Genomic DNA, 15,093 nt, shown 5'->3' with positions numbered 1-15,093 from the left:
CTCTCTCTCTCTGCCTCTCCTTCTCTCTGTGTGTAACTCTGCCTTTCAAATAAACAAATAAATCTTAAAAAAAAAAAAAAAAGAAATGCTTAAGGGAGACTTATGCCTAAAAATTAAAGCGTCATAATGGCTGTCGTCATGAAAACATCCAAAAGAATTACATTCACTATGAGAGTAGATGCTCAAATGAAAAGGGGAAAGGAATCAAACCTTATCACTACAAAAAAAAAGAAAAAAAAAAACACCAAACAACAGAGATTAACAAGACAGAAAGGAGCAGAGGATATACCAAACAACCCAGAAAACAATTAACAAAATAATAGAAGGATGTTATTATTTATGAAGAATAACCTGGATGGTGCCTGTGCTGTGGTGTAGCATGTAAAGCCACCGCATGCAATGCAGGCATCCCATATGGGTGCCAGTTTGAGTCCTGGCTGCTCCATTTCTGATCCAGCTCTCTGCTATGGCCTGGGAAAGCAGTAGAAGATGGCCCAAATCCTTGGGCTCCTGCACCCACATGGGAGACCTGGAGGAAGCTCCTGGCTCCTGGCTTCAGATCGGCACAGCTCCAGCTGTTGCAGCCAATTGGGGAGTGAACCAGTGGATGGAGGACCCCTCTTTCTCTTTCTATGTTTATGTAACTCTTTCAACTTAAATAAATAAATAAATCTTTATTTTAAAAAAGAATAACCTTGAATGTGAATGGGTTAAATTCCCCAATTAAAAGATATACACTGGCTGAATGGTTTAAAAAACAAGACCCAACAATGTAGGAAACTCACTTCACCAATAAAAGATACACATGAACTGAAAGTAAAGGAATACAAAAACTATTCCATGCAAACAGAAACCAAAAGTGAGCAGGAGTAGCTAAACTCTCATAAAACAGACTTTAACACAAACTGTAAAAGATAAAACATCACTATATATTGATAAAAGGGTCAACTCAGAAAGAGCATATAATAACTATAAATAAATGCACCCAACACATGATCATCTAAATAAATAAAGCAAATAGTATTAGTCTTAAAGGAAAAATAGACTCCATTGCAATAATATTTTGGATCTATAATTCCCCACTATCATCAATGGACAGATTATGTAGGCAGAAAATCAACAAAGGGGGCCACCACTGTGGAATAGCGGGTAAAGCCACCGCCTACAGTGCTGGCATCCCACAGGGACACCGGTTTGAGTCCTGGCTGCTCCACTTCTGATCCAGCTCTCTGCAATGGCCTGGGAAAGTAGTAGAAGATGGACCAGGTTCTTGGGCCCCTGCACCCGCGTAGGGGACCTGGAAGAGGTTCCTAGCTCCTGGCTCGGATCAGCGCAGCTCCAGCCATTGAGGCCAACTGGGGAGTGAACCAGTGGATGGAAGATCTCTCTCTCTCTGCCTCTTCTTCTCTCTCTGTGTAACTCTGACTTTCAAATAAATAAATAAATCTTTAAAAACATTTTACTAAATCTTTTTTAAAAAGCAAATCAACAAACAAAGAATCCCTGGAATCAAACTATACTATACACCAAATGTGCCTAACAGACATTTACAGAAATTTTAACCAACAGCTACAAAATATGCATTCTTCTCATCAACAGATGGAACATTCATTCTCCAGGATAAGCTATGTGTTAGGTCACAAAATAGGTCCCACAAATTTTTAAAAATCAAAATAATATCATGTGTCTGCACTGACCACAATGGAATTAAATCATAAATCAACAAAAAAGAGGAAATAAGTAGGAGTGGGCACTGTGCCACAGTGAGTTAAACCACCAGTTAGGGTGCCTAATGCTGTACTAGAGTGCCAGTTTGAGTGCTGGTTACTCCAGTTCTGATCATCTTCCTGCTAATTCATCCTGAGAAGCAACACATTATGGCCTGAGTACTTCAGTTCTGCCACCCATGTGGGAGACTCAGAATTCTGGGTTCCTAGCTTCATCTTTTGACACAGCCCTGGCTGTTACAGGCATTTGGAGAGTGAACCACTGAACAGAAGACTCTCTCCCCACTTCCTCCCTGTTGCTCTGCCTTTAAAATAAATTAATTAAATAAGTAAACACTTATAAAATTAGGAAATGTAGAAATTGTATAAATACATGGAGTTATACAACATGTTCCTAAAAGACCAATGGATCAAGGAAGAAGTTAAATGGAAATTTAAAGATTTCTTAAAACAAATGTAAATGGGAACAAATTGTACCAAAACATATTGGTTACAGTCAAAGCAGTACTAAGAGATAATTTTCAGCAACAAATGCCTACATGAAAAAAATTAGGAAAGTTTCAAATCACCAACCTAACTAAACAACTCAATGAACTAGAAAAGTAAGAACAAATCAAACTCAAAATTAGTAAAGAAATAGATGAAATCAGCCGGCACCGTGGCTTAACAGGCTAATCCTCTGCCTTGCGGCGCCAGCACACTGGGTTCTAGTCCCGGTCGGGGCGCTGGATTCTAACCCAGTTGCCCCTCTTCCAGGCCAGCTCTCTGCTAAGGCCCGGGAAGGCAGTGGAGGATGGCCCAAGTCCTTGGGCCCTGTACCCGCATGGGAGACCAGGAGAAGCACCTGGCTCCTGCCTTCGGATCAGCGCGATGAGCTGGCCGCAGCGGCCATTGGAGGGTGAACCAGCGGCAAAAAGGAAGACCTTTCTCTCTGTCTCTCTCTCTCACTGTCCAGTCTGCCTGTCAAAAAAAAAAAAAGAAAGAAAGAAAGAAAAGAAATAGATGAAATCGAGATAAAAAAAAAGCAAAAGATCAATGAAACAAAAGAATAGTTATTCAGAATAAAATCAAAAAACTTTTATAGGCTCAGAAAAAAAAAGAAAGAAAACCAAAATAAAATCAGAGAACAAAAAGGAGATATTACAAGTAATGCCATAGAAACACTTAGGATTATTAGGGATTGTTATGAACAACTATACAACAACAGATTAGGAAACCTAGAAGAAATAGACACAAATAACCTATGAAGATTAAATCACAAAGAAATAGAACACCTACATAGACACCTGGTCTATGTAAGTGATACCAGTTTTGTTGACAACACCTAAATTGTGTCCAGCTGGCTAATTCTATGTCCTTTTCTCCATTGGAAAAAAAAACTCTCAACAAATTAGGTATAGAAGCAACATACCTCAACACAATGAAGGTCACAAATGACAAAGCTACAGTCAACATCATGCTAAATGGCGAAACACTAAAAGCATTTTCCCTAACATCTGGAATAAGACAACGATGTCCATTTTCATCACTGTTGTTTAAGACAGAACTGGAAGTCCTAGCCAGAGCAATCAGGCAAGAGAAAGAAATAAAGGGCATCTAAATAATAAACGAGAAAGTAAAAGTAACCCTGTTTACATAAGACATTATCTCATACAGAGAAAAATCTTGGTCTCCACTTAAAAAAAACTGTGAGAATCAATGAATTCTGTACATTTGCAGAATACAAGATCAACTACAAAAATCTGCAATGCTTCTACAAATCAGTAATGAAGTAGCTAAAAAAGAATCAGGAAAGAAATTCCATTTACCAAATACTTATGAATCAGTTTAACCAAGGAGATGAAAGAACTCTACATTGAAAACTGTAAAACATTGATGAAAGACACTGAAGCATATACCAAAAAATAGAAATACATCCCATGTTCATAGATTGGCATAATTAATATTGTTAAAATGTCCATATTACCCAAATATGTTTTTGTTCTGTCTGCTGCCCTCATAGAATCATCTTGGAAAAATATTCCCTTTCAGTTTTTTGCAATAATTTTAAAAGAATTGTTATTAGTTTTTCTTTGAAAATTTTGGTATAACTCAACAATGAAGCCATATAGTCCTGGATTTTTCTTTGAGTAAATGCAATTTCTATCAGGATACAAATAGCCTTCATCACAGATATAGAAAAAATATTGCTAAAATCTTAATGTAATCACAAATAACTCTGAAAAGCCAAACCAATCCTGAGTAGAAAGCTGGAGACATCAGAATCCCTGACTTCAAAATATATATAAAACTACATTCAAACACGAAAACAGACACAAAGATCAATGGAACAGAAATAAATCCACATACCGACCAACAACTAATTTCTGACAAGGCCACAAAGAAGAACATACATTGGAGAAAGTACCATATTCTCAATAGAAGATGCTGGAAAAATTGTATATTCAAGACAGATGCCAGATTCTCATCCTCCTCATCTTTCACGATGTACAAAGCCAACGATAAATGAATCAAAGTCTTAAATGTAGGACTCAAAACTATGAAACTAGTAGGAAAAAGTGGCAAATTCTTGAACACGTTGGTCTGGGCAAAGATTTTTTGGATATGATCTCAAAAGCACAAGAAATAAAAGTCAAAATTGACAAATGAAACTAAACTAAATGTATTCTGCACAGCAAAAGAAATAATCAAGAGTTAAGAAACAAGCTACAAGACTCATAGAATGGCAGATGTCCTAAACAGCACTCTGGCCTCAGGATCAGCCCTTAGGGCATTTGGATCCGGCTGAAAAGCCCATGAGAGTATTTCAGGCATGGAAAGCCAAGACGCTCTGGCAAAAAAAAAAAAAAAAAAAAAAAAAAAAAAAAAAAAAACTAAATGAAAGATCACTGCAAGTGAGATCCCAGTGGAAAGAACAGGTCATCAAAGAAGGAGGTACCTTTCTCTGAAGGGAGGAGAGAACTTCCTCTTTGACTATGACCTTGTCTAAATACCAGAGTCAGCGAACTCAAAAGGCCTCCATAGCCTTGGCAACTCATGACAAGAGCCTAGGGTGACTACTGATGCCATAAACAAGAATGTTAATTTGTTAAGTCAACAACAGGAGTCACTGTGCACTTACTCCTCATGTAGGATTTCTGTCCTAAATGTGCTGTACATTGTGATTTAATGCTATAATAGTACTCAAACAGTATTTTACACTTTGTGTTTCTGTGTGGGTGCAAACTGTTGAAAGCTTTACTTAATATATGCTAAACTGACCTTCTGTATATAAAGATAATTGAAAATGAATCTTGATGTGAATGGAAGAGGAGAGGGAGCGGGAAAGGGGAGGGTTGCGGGTGGGAGGGAAGTTATGGGGGGAGCCATTGTAATCCATAAGTTGTACATTGGAAATTTATATTCATTAAATAAGTTTAAAAAGAGAGAGAGACAAGCTACAGGGGCCAGTGTTGTGGTGCAAAGGGCTAAGCCAGTGCCTGCAACACATATGGGGAAGCTGCTTCAAGTGCCATCTGCTCCACTTCCCATGAAGCTCTCTGCTAATGAGCCTGGGAAAGCAGAGGAAGGTAGGCCAAGTTCTTGGACACCTGACACCCACATAGAAAACCCAGATAGAGTTCCTGACTCCTGGCTTCAGTCCAGCTCCAGCCATTACAGTGATTTGAGGACTAAACTAGTGAACAGAATATCTCCCTGTCTCTCCCTCTCTCTATAACTCTGCATTTCAAATAAATAAATAAATCTTTTTTAAAAAAGAGAGACTACCTTCAGAATGGGAAAAATATTCATAAAATACCCATCTGACAATAAATTAATATCCAGATTATATAAGGAATTCAAACAACTTAACAGCAAATACACAAATAATCCAATTTAAAAACAGCTACATGAACTCAATGGACATTTCTCAAAAGAAGACATATAAATGACCAACAAGTGTATAAAAAATATTCAAAGAGACACAAAGATGGCAGAGTATGGAGGGAGCTTACTGCTCTAGTCTAGGGAAATACAGTTTTTTAAAAAATGGAGAGAGTACAATCTCAGGGAAGAGTTAGGGAGGAAATGGCAGAGAAAACTCCGACAAATTAGAGGAACACTGTGGATCTATGTGGAGGGTGTAGACACGCAGAACTCAGGACCCCAGCTGCTGAGAGCCTCAGCACCAGCTTTGGAGAGTGAGGTGAGACCAGACTGCAGCATCCCAAAATAAAACTTCAGGAATATCCTGGCATGAGTCTGGCTTAGAGTCCTGTGTGGAACAGTAAACCTGCCAACCTAGAGGGAATAAAAAGGGGGCACATTTCTCTCTCCCTGACCACCCAGCACCAGCATCCTATATTTAGCCAAGAGGGGGTGGGTGCCATTTTGGACATACATAACAGCTGCATCAACTCATATCCAGGTGCCAGCAATCAGCTGAGAAGAGATGCTGGAGTCTGGCTGGGAGAACTGACAGGGAGCTGGGTGCTTGTGACTGTGGGAGCCTTGTGTGCCAGGACTGTGAAAACATTGTGAGTGTGTGGGAGGGCACAGGATGTGTTGGGTCTTTGGGGAGTCACTGTGGGCAGCTCCACGAGCTCAGGACTCCTTGAGTCCCTGGTGAGGGTCATTGCTGCAGGATCCCTGGAGAGGGTCATTGCTGCAGGTCATTGCAGGCTCAGACTGCACAGATCATTTGTGTGGTTCTTGTGGCAGTGTGAACAAATAGTATACCCACTTGGGCTAGTAACCAGGTATTGGTATCCTTGGAGAAACAGAGGTGAGTGTGAGACTACACCAACAGAGTAGAGTAAACCTCCCCTCTGATTAAAAAATAAATAAATAAATAAAAGAAAGGGCTGGCACTGTGGCATAGCAGGTGAAGCCACCGCCTGTAGTGCTGGTGTCCCATATGGGCGCCAGTTCGAGTCCGGGCTGCTCCACTTCCAATCTGGCTCTCTGCTGTGGCCTAGAAAGACAGTGGAGGATGGTCCAGGTCCTTGGGCTCCTTCATCTGTGTGGAAGACTTGGAGGAGGCTCCTGGCTTTGGACCAGCATGTCTCCAGTCACTGCAGCCATTTGAGGGATGAACCAGTGGATGGAAGACCTCTTTCTCTCTCTCTTTCTATCTATCTCTATCTCTCTGCCTCTGCCTCTCTGTAACTCTGCCTTTCAAATAAATAACAAATCTTTAAAAAAAGAGAGATTTACCAAGCCCTATTTGGGTGTCATCTTGGACACTCCCCTCACCCTGGAACACTGAACACAGCTCCTCCTTGGCTACACGCAGCACATGCCTCTGCATATTCACTGAAACAGCAGACACTCCACTAATCCATAGAGGCACAGACCAAAGGTAAAAGTCATCATAGGGAATAATAAAAAAAAAAAGTATCTCCACAAATGCCTAAAAATAAACACAGCAATTAGAGAAATAAGAATAAGGAAGACAACACGATGCCCCCAAAGGAACACAACAACACTTCAATATTCGAATGTGAAAATGAAGAGAATGAAGAAATGCCAGAAACAGATTCAAAAAATTGAATGAAGGGCCCGGCGCTGTGGTGTAGCAGGTGGAGCTGCAACCTGCAGTGCTGGCATCCCATATGGGCGCTGGTTTGCGTCCCGGCTGCTCCACTTCCAGTCTAGCTCTCTGATATGGCCTGAGAAAGCGGTAGAAGATGTCCCAAGTCCTTGGGCCCTTGCATCACGTGGAAAGACCTGGAGGAAGCTCCTGACTCCTGACTTTGGATCAGTGCAGCTCCAGCTGTTACAGCCATTTGGGGCGTGAACCAGTGGATGGAAGACCTCTCTCTCTCTTTCACTCTCTCTCTCTCTCTCTCTCTCTCTCCTGACTTTGGATCAGTGCAGCTCCAGCTGTTACAGCCATTTGGGGCGTGAACCAGTGGATGGAAGACATCTCTCTCTCTCTCTCTCTCTCTCTCTCTCTCTCTCTCTCTCCCCGCTTCTCCTTCTCTCCATGTGTGTAACTCTTTCAAATAAATAAATAAATCTTCAAAAAAATTTGATCATGGGATTACTTAGAAGTAATCAGGAGCAAATCCACAAACTAAAAAAACCCATACATGCCATGAATGAACATTTTTTCCATGAAATCAAGATTTTAAGGGAAATCAAAATGAAATATTGGAAATGAAGAATTCAATAGATCAAATAAAAAATGCTATGGAAAGCCTTAACAACAGACTCAGTGATACAGAAGAAAGAATATCCAAGTTAGAAGACAAATCTCTGGAAATTTTAATCAGACCAAAAAAAAAAAAAAACAAGAAATTATAAAACTAAAACACTATTGGGGATTTACAGGATAAATCAAACATATGGGTCTTAGGAGTTCCTGAAGGCGTGGAAAGACAGAATGGATTACAAAGCCTATTTAGTGAAATAATTACAAAAAACTTCCCTAATTTGGAGAAAGTAACAGATATCCAAGTACAGGTATCACATAGAACTCCTAATAGACATGACCAGAAAAGAGCCTCACCACAACACATTGTAGTCAAACTCTCCACAGTAAAACATAAAGAAAAGATTCTAAAATGTGCACGAGAGAAACACCAGATTACTTTCAGAGGATCTCCAATTAGACTCACAGTGGACTTCTCATGAGAAACCCTACAGGCTGTAAGAGAATTATGAGATATATTCCAAGTCTTAAGAGAAAAAAAAAACTGCCAACCCAGAATACTGTACCCTGCAAAGCTCTCATTTATGAATGAAGGTGAAATAAAGACCTTCCATAACAAACAGAAATTGAAAGAATTTGTCACCACTCATACAGCCTTACAAAAGATGCTTAAGGATGTGCTACACACAGAAATACAAAAACATGGTCATCACCATGAAAGAATGTAAAAGTACAAAGGAAATCCAAAGTAAACAATAGGAATATTTGTGAAACAACAGCAGAGCCAAGTCATTACTTATCAATAGTCACCTTGAATGTAAATGGTCTCAACTCACCAGTTAAAAGACACAGACTGGCTGAATGGATTAAAAAGCAAAACCCATCTATTTATTGCCTAGAAGAAACACATCTCACCAACAAAGATATGTGCAGACTGAAAGTGAAAGAATGGAAAAAGATATTCCATGCTAACAGAAACCAAAGAGCTGCTGTAGCCATCCTAATATAAGACATAACAGACTTTAACACAAAAACTGTTAAAAGAGACAAAGAAGGGCAACTGTGCAATGATTAAGGGATCAATTCGATAGGAAGGTGTGACTATAATAAATGTACATGCACCTAATTACAGGGTACCTGGTAATTTAAAAGAAATATTAATGAATCTAAAGGGAGACATAGCCTCCCATACAATAGTAATGGGGGCTTCAATACCCCATTTTCAGCAATGAACAGATCAACCAGACAGAAAATCAGCAAGGAAACAAGAATTAATCAACACTATAGACCAAATGGACATAAGTGATATCTACAGAACTTTTCACCTACAGTTGCTGAATACACATTCTTCTCACCAGTACATGGAACTTTCTCTAGGATAGATCACGAGCTAGGCCATAAGGCAAGTCTCAGAAAATTCAAAAAAAATCAAAATCATACCATGCATCTTCTCTGATCACAGTGGAATGAAGCTGGAAACCAACGACTCAAGAATCTCTGGAATATAAGCAAACAAATGGAGACTGAACAACATGCTCCCAAATGAAAAAATATTCAACATCACTAATCATTAAGGAAATGCACTCAAAGTCACAATAAAGTATCACTTCACCCCAATAGAATGGTTAGTATCAAAAAAAAAAAACAAAAAGTACTCTCGCTGTCCACTCTGCCTGTCAAAAACAAACAAACAAACAAAAGTAAATATATAAACATCAAAAAAGTTAAACATTATGAAAAAACTGTAAAATGTTTACATTTAAACTTTATTTTAATAAAGTTTAAAAAGGAAAGGAAACATTGAACCGTATAACCAAGCAAAAGCCAGGTCTAGCAAGCATAATGCTAGCCCTAGATTACTTATTGACTTCAAACAAACAAAAACACAAAACATAGTAAAATATAAAAACAATTTTATGTTTTCTAGACCCCAAAAAAAGAATTTTCAGCAAATTTAAAGCATGCCTTTCTTAAATTTTGTAATGATTTACTGTGGAATAGCTCAGAATGTCAGCTCTGTTTTATGGATTGGAATTGATAACTGAACAAGGAAATGCAATTTGGATTATAAAATTCTTGTTTTAATAAAAACTCTTTAAACAGAAAAAAAAAACAAAAATCAACGCTTGTGAGGATGCAGAGAAAAGAGAATGCTTATATGCTGTTGGCGGGTATGTAAATTAGAAATATCATTATGAACAACAGTGTGGAGGGTCTTCAAAATCTAAAAATAGTACTACCATAGGACCCAGAAATCCCACTTCTGGGAATGGAACCAAGGAAAAGAAATCAGTATGCAGAAGCGACATCTTGCACTCCAGTGTTTAAGGTGGCACTGTTTGTTCACAAAAACCAACATATGGAATCAACAGAAGAATGGATAGATAAAATGTGATATTTATTCACAAGCATCTTTCTTATTCAGCCATAAAATACTGAAATATATCATTTGCAGCAACACGGATGAACTTAGAGGAAACTTCTTAAATGAAATAAGTCAGGCACAGAAAGAAAAATACTGCATGTCCTCACTTATATGTGGAAGCTAAAAAAAAATTATTCTCACGGAAGTAGATAGTACAATAGTGTCTACCAGAAGGGGGAAAAGAGAACCTAATTAATAGGCACAGGGTGCAGCTGAATGTTCTATAGCACAGTGGGCTTTGTACTGTTGAAATCAATTAATTGTATACTGCAAGATAGTTGAGAAGATTTTGAATGTTCCCAACACAATGAAATGATAAATGTTTCAGGTGATAGATACACCAAGTACCTTGATCTGATATCACATGTTATATACATGCATTGAATATCACATTATACCCTGTAAAAATGTACAGTTTATGCATCAATTAATTTTTTATTTAAAAAGATAGTTATAAATAGTTATTTCCCTTATGAGGCTAAGTCAGGAGAGTTAAGCTGGAAGTTAAATGATGACAGCAGATTTATGTCAACTAGAACTCAGTATTGGAGATCATCACTGAGAGAAATCTGATAAAACAGAACAGAAAGGAGCCAGCCACATTTTCCAGACATTGTCCTGCCAAGATCTCGTGAATTCTTACTCCAGAAAAGATGGCCTAAAACCCAATGGAGTATATCCTTTAAACAGGCTGGCAGGCCTGGTCCCAGAGAGACAACGGGAAAAAATGCAGCAAACTTGTAGGGCTGATCACAGAGGGAGGTAAGTAGGTGGGGCAACAAGGGGGAAGGAAAGTGAAACTTAAAGATCTAAGTTGGAGAAACTTAAAGATCTAAGTGAAACTTCAAGATCTAAGATGGAGAAAGGCCGGTGGGCAGAGAAGATGCAGGAAAAGGAAGCAGATGAAACAAGGCATCCACCAGAGAAAGGAGGAGAGTGTTTGAATTTCCAAACCCAACCCATGCCAAAAAACACCAAAAAATCTGTCCCCAAAGTCCTACAATCACTTAGTTCCCTACCTTCCTGAAATTTTTATCCTTAAAATCAGAAGAAGCAGGGGCCAGCGCCGTGGCTCACTTGGTTAATCCTCCGCCTGCGGCACCAGCATCCCACATGAGCGCCGGGTTCTAGTCCCTGTTGCTCCTCTTCCAGTCCAGCTCTCTGCTATGGCCCGGGAAGGCAGTGGAGGATGGCCCAAGTGCTTGGGCGCTTGCACCCGCATGGGAGACCAGGAGGAAGCACCTGGCTCCTGGCTTCAGATCGGCGGAGCGCTGGCCGTAGCGGCCATTTGGGGGGTGAATCAATGGAGGGAAGACCTTTCTCTCTCTCTCTCTCTCTCTCTCTCTCTCTCTCTCTCTCACTGTCTTAACTCTATCTGTCAAATAAAAAAAAAAAATCAGAGGAAGGGCTTACCAGAGTCTAAGAAGGGTGCGAGAGGAAGGGATGAAGAAAACTGAATCAATAGGTACAAAGTACAGTTGAACAGAAAGAATAGCTTCTAATGCTCCGTAGCATAGTGGGCTATCCACTGTTTTGTTTTTCTTTTTTAAAGAGTTATTTATTTGAAAATCAGAGTTACACAGAGAGGCAGGGGGAGAGAGAGAGAGAGAGAGGTCTTCCATCCGCTGGTTCACTCCCCAAATGGCCACAACGGCCAGAGCTGTGCCAATCTGAAGCCAGGAGCCAGGTGCTTCGTCCAGTCTCCCGTGTGTGTGCAGGGGCAAAAGGACTTGGGCCATCTTCTACTGCTTTCCCAGGCCATAGCAGAGAGCTGGATCAGAAGAGGAACAGCCAGGACTCGAACCAGTGCCCATATGGGTTGCTGGCACCGCAGGCGGTGGCTTTACCCTCTACACCACAGTGCCGGCCCCTCTATCTACTGTTGAAATCCATTAATTGTATACTTCAATTAATTGGTCCAGCTGGTTAAGCCACCACTGGGGAGTGGAAAATCTCTCTCTCTCTCTCTCTCACTCTGCCTTTCAAATAATTCAGCAAATCTTTAAAAAGAAAATGTGGAGAGAAAAATGTGGATAGATGTGTGTGACAGCAATAACTGGCATAGGCCTCAGAATCAGTCAGCTTCTTCAGAGAGAGAGCAGATGGCCAAGGGCGTCACACAGAAAACCTGGAGTAGTCTGGGTCTCTGACTACTTAACCCATAGCTAGACTCACTGAAGAAAAACTGACTCCACTTCAAAGGCCTTAAGAGGACAAAATGTACACATAGGGAATAATCCTATTAACTTAAGTCTTCCGTACTCACTTCATCATGGCAGTAACAAATTCAGATCTCAGTTTTCATGATTTATTCACACTTCCGCCTTCCTTGAGTAATAGTAATATGCTGGACACACAGATAAAACCCAAAATAATAAGAATCCTTGCACCTATCATTCCCAAAAAAACAGCCCCATGGAAGGAGTAGAACTCATCTCCTTTGAGGGTATGCTCACATTAAACATTATCCTCTTCATAAGCCTAACATTGTGCAAAAGTAAGAAAACTGCAAAACTATTTTTTTGGAAAGGCAGAGTTACAGAGAGAGAGACAGAGACAGAGATAGAGAGAGATCTTCCATCCACTGGTTCACTCCCTAAATGGCCAAGACATCTCCCCCACTCTTTCCTGGCATCAGGAAAACAAAAACATAGAGGTACCGTGCTCCTGGAGAGCCTCACCATTCCCACAATTTGTCCCAGCTACAAATCTTGCAGATATCCTGTGCCTCCCAGTCCCTATCACTGCCCCAGTTACAAATCAGGCAGCCCCGGAGACCCCCTGTGTCAGAAACACCCTGTCTCACGGTATCTGGTATCCTCTCCAGCTGCTCCAACCCACACCCCACATCCTTTTGTTCGCCTGCTCCGATTCATCTCCCACCTCTCTCCCTCCTCCCTTGACACAAGTTCCCTATAAAACCCCAGCCTTACACATGAGCCCCAAGCTCATCTCCCTCTGAGGCCACTCCCAGCATTTCTTTGCCCTAATAAACTTTTCTTTGCTGAGTGTGGTCTTGGTTGTCGTTCTCGGGTGTGGTTGAAAACCCTAACATCTCCCACGTGGGTGCAGGGGCCCAAGCACTTGGGACATATTCTTGCATTGGCAAGGAGCTGGATCAGAAGTGGAGCAGTCAGGACTCGAACCGGCAGGCGAACGGCTTTACCTGCTACACCACAGCACCGCTCCACAAAACATTTTCAATAGTAAATGAGAGAAGCCAGTAAAAGCTTTTTGTTTTCATTCTTTAACAGAATGAAATTCAAGGTGGAATCAGACACCTATGTTACTCTCCTTTCCATTTTGCTCTACAAACACAGGAAATCTACATACCTTCCTTAACACTCCACCTCACTCTGCATGTTGTAACACCAAAAATAAAGCCTCATATGAAATGTTTTTAAATGGTTTAAAATATTTGCCCTGTTTTCTGGAACAGTTTCAAAGTATACCACCTCAGTGCTGTTAAGTACGAAATTCAAGCCACTGTGTTAATTTTCAGATACACTGAACACAGATTTTCACAGGCATTAGAATGGAATTTTATGTTTAAAAATCCTTTTGGCTTTCTTCCTAGGAAAAAAAGAGGAGAAAAGAGGGATTAAAACTAAAACATTGTTTGCACAGTTTGACAAAATCTTTAAAATTTCTCAACATGTATGTCCACGGACTGAGAAATTCTGCTTCGAGAAATTTTCCAAATATATTCGTCCATTAGTAAGAATGTGCATATAAAATGAGAGTCATTGCTGCATCATCTGTACCAGTAGAAACTTGAAATAACCGAAATGTCCTAGCATTGTTTAAATACATAACATCCTTTCCACATTGTTCATCAGTTTAAAAAAATACCATTGATACATCCATATGTCCTTCCATAAAAAGATGTCCATAATGTACTATTAAGTGGGAAAGCTAATTACAATTCAATTTTAAAGACCCGCACATAGAAGCCTTCCTGATAAATTATACACAACGGATTGAGAAAACTTCTGTTTCTCCCTTACACATTTTTTTACAAGCTTACAACACCTTTGTAACTTTTTCTTTTAAACGCAAAGGCTTAAACACAAAGGCATATAAAAAGCCCAAATAAATCTAGCCGCTTGAGGAAAAAAAATCATTGGCTTTACATATGCATGCAATGATTACGGATCCTTATAATTCGCGGAGCCCAAATACATCCCTTAACTACCCAGGAGCTCCGCTGGATGTCTTTCCTAAAGAAAACTCCGCAAATTAGCCCACACTTGCCTCAAGTGCCACGCAATTGTCAAGCCTCCAATGCTACTTCGCTGCCTGCCCCGCGACAGCTCTGTCGGAGAACGCAGCCGGGAAAGCAGAGCCGCCCGCAGCCAGGGCAGGAGACAGGGCGGGCACGCCCGTGCAGCCCCAGGCTCAGCTGTAGCTCTGCGCTGCGGCGCCAGGCGGCGGAGCGCGAGCCTCGCCCCCGCCTCTCGGCTTTCGTTTCCCGCGGAATGGAAAGTGAAACTCAAAGGCCGGCTTGGCTGCAGGCGGAAGGCACGGCGCGCGCTCGCAGGGACTACTTACCGGTCAGCCGGTGGGGACCAGCCCAACCCGCCACGTGTGAGCTAACGCATCGGTGCTGTGTGCCTTTGCGTTTAAAGATTTGTGCTATGGTTTCAGTACTTGCAAATGCCAATTGCTGACGATTCCAAGAGCACACGTTTCTTTTTATTTGGCATGTTAAGGTCTCTGCCGCTAGGATGCGTGTTACAACCACTTGACTTTTTTTTTTTTTTTTTTGGACAGGCAGAGTGGATAGTGAGAGAGAGAGAGACAGA

The 15,093-nt window shown here is 40.6% G+C and overlaps 1 protein-coding gene across 12 annotated transcripts in view; it reads right to left on the bottom strand.

Moving 5' to 3' along the window:
- USP18 (ubiquitin specific peptidase 18) overlaps window positions 1-14,701 on the bottom strand; it is a 48,788-nt gene extending 34,087 nt beyond the window's left edge. For 2 of the 12 annotated variants that reach the window (XM_062194475.1, XM_062194483.1), the window contains exons 1-3: window positions 13,622-13,893; window positions 9,476-9,536; window positions 9,304-9,360 (exon numbers count right to left, since the gene is read on the bottom strand). Coding sequence is in view for 3 of the 12 variants with exons in the window: in XM_062194483.1 (XP_062050467.1) it covers window positions 9,304-9,310 (7 nt within the window). In the remaining 9 variants the exon portion in view is untranslated. Of the gene's footprint in view, window positions 1-9,303; window positions 9,361-9,475; window positions 9,537-13,621; window positions 13,895-14,542 lie in introns of those variants that run through there. The other 10 variants (XM_062194476.1, XM_062194484.1, XM_062194477.1 and 7 more) reach the window with 8 other exon arrangements.
- Window positions 14,702-15,093: the final 392 nt, after the last annotated feature.

Source organism: Lepus europaeus, chromosome 6, assembly GCF_033115175.1.
Source record: "Lepus europaeus isolate LE1 chromosome 6, mLepTim1.pri, whole genome shotgun sequence".
NCBI lineage: Eukaryota > Metazoa > Chordata > Mammalia > Lagomorpha > Leporidae > Lepus > Lepus europaeus.
Note: the sequence above shows the minus strand (reverse complement) of the source record. Positions and strands in the feature narration are given on the sequence as shown.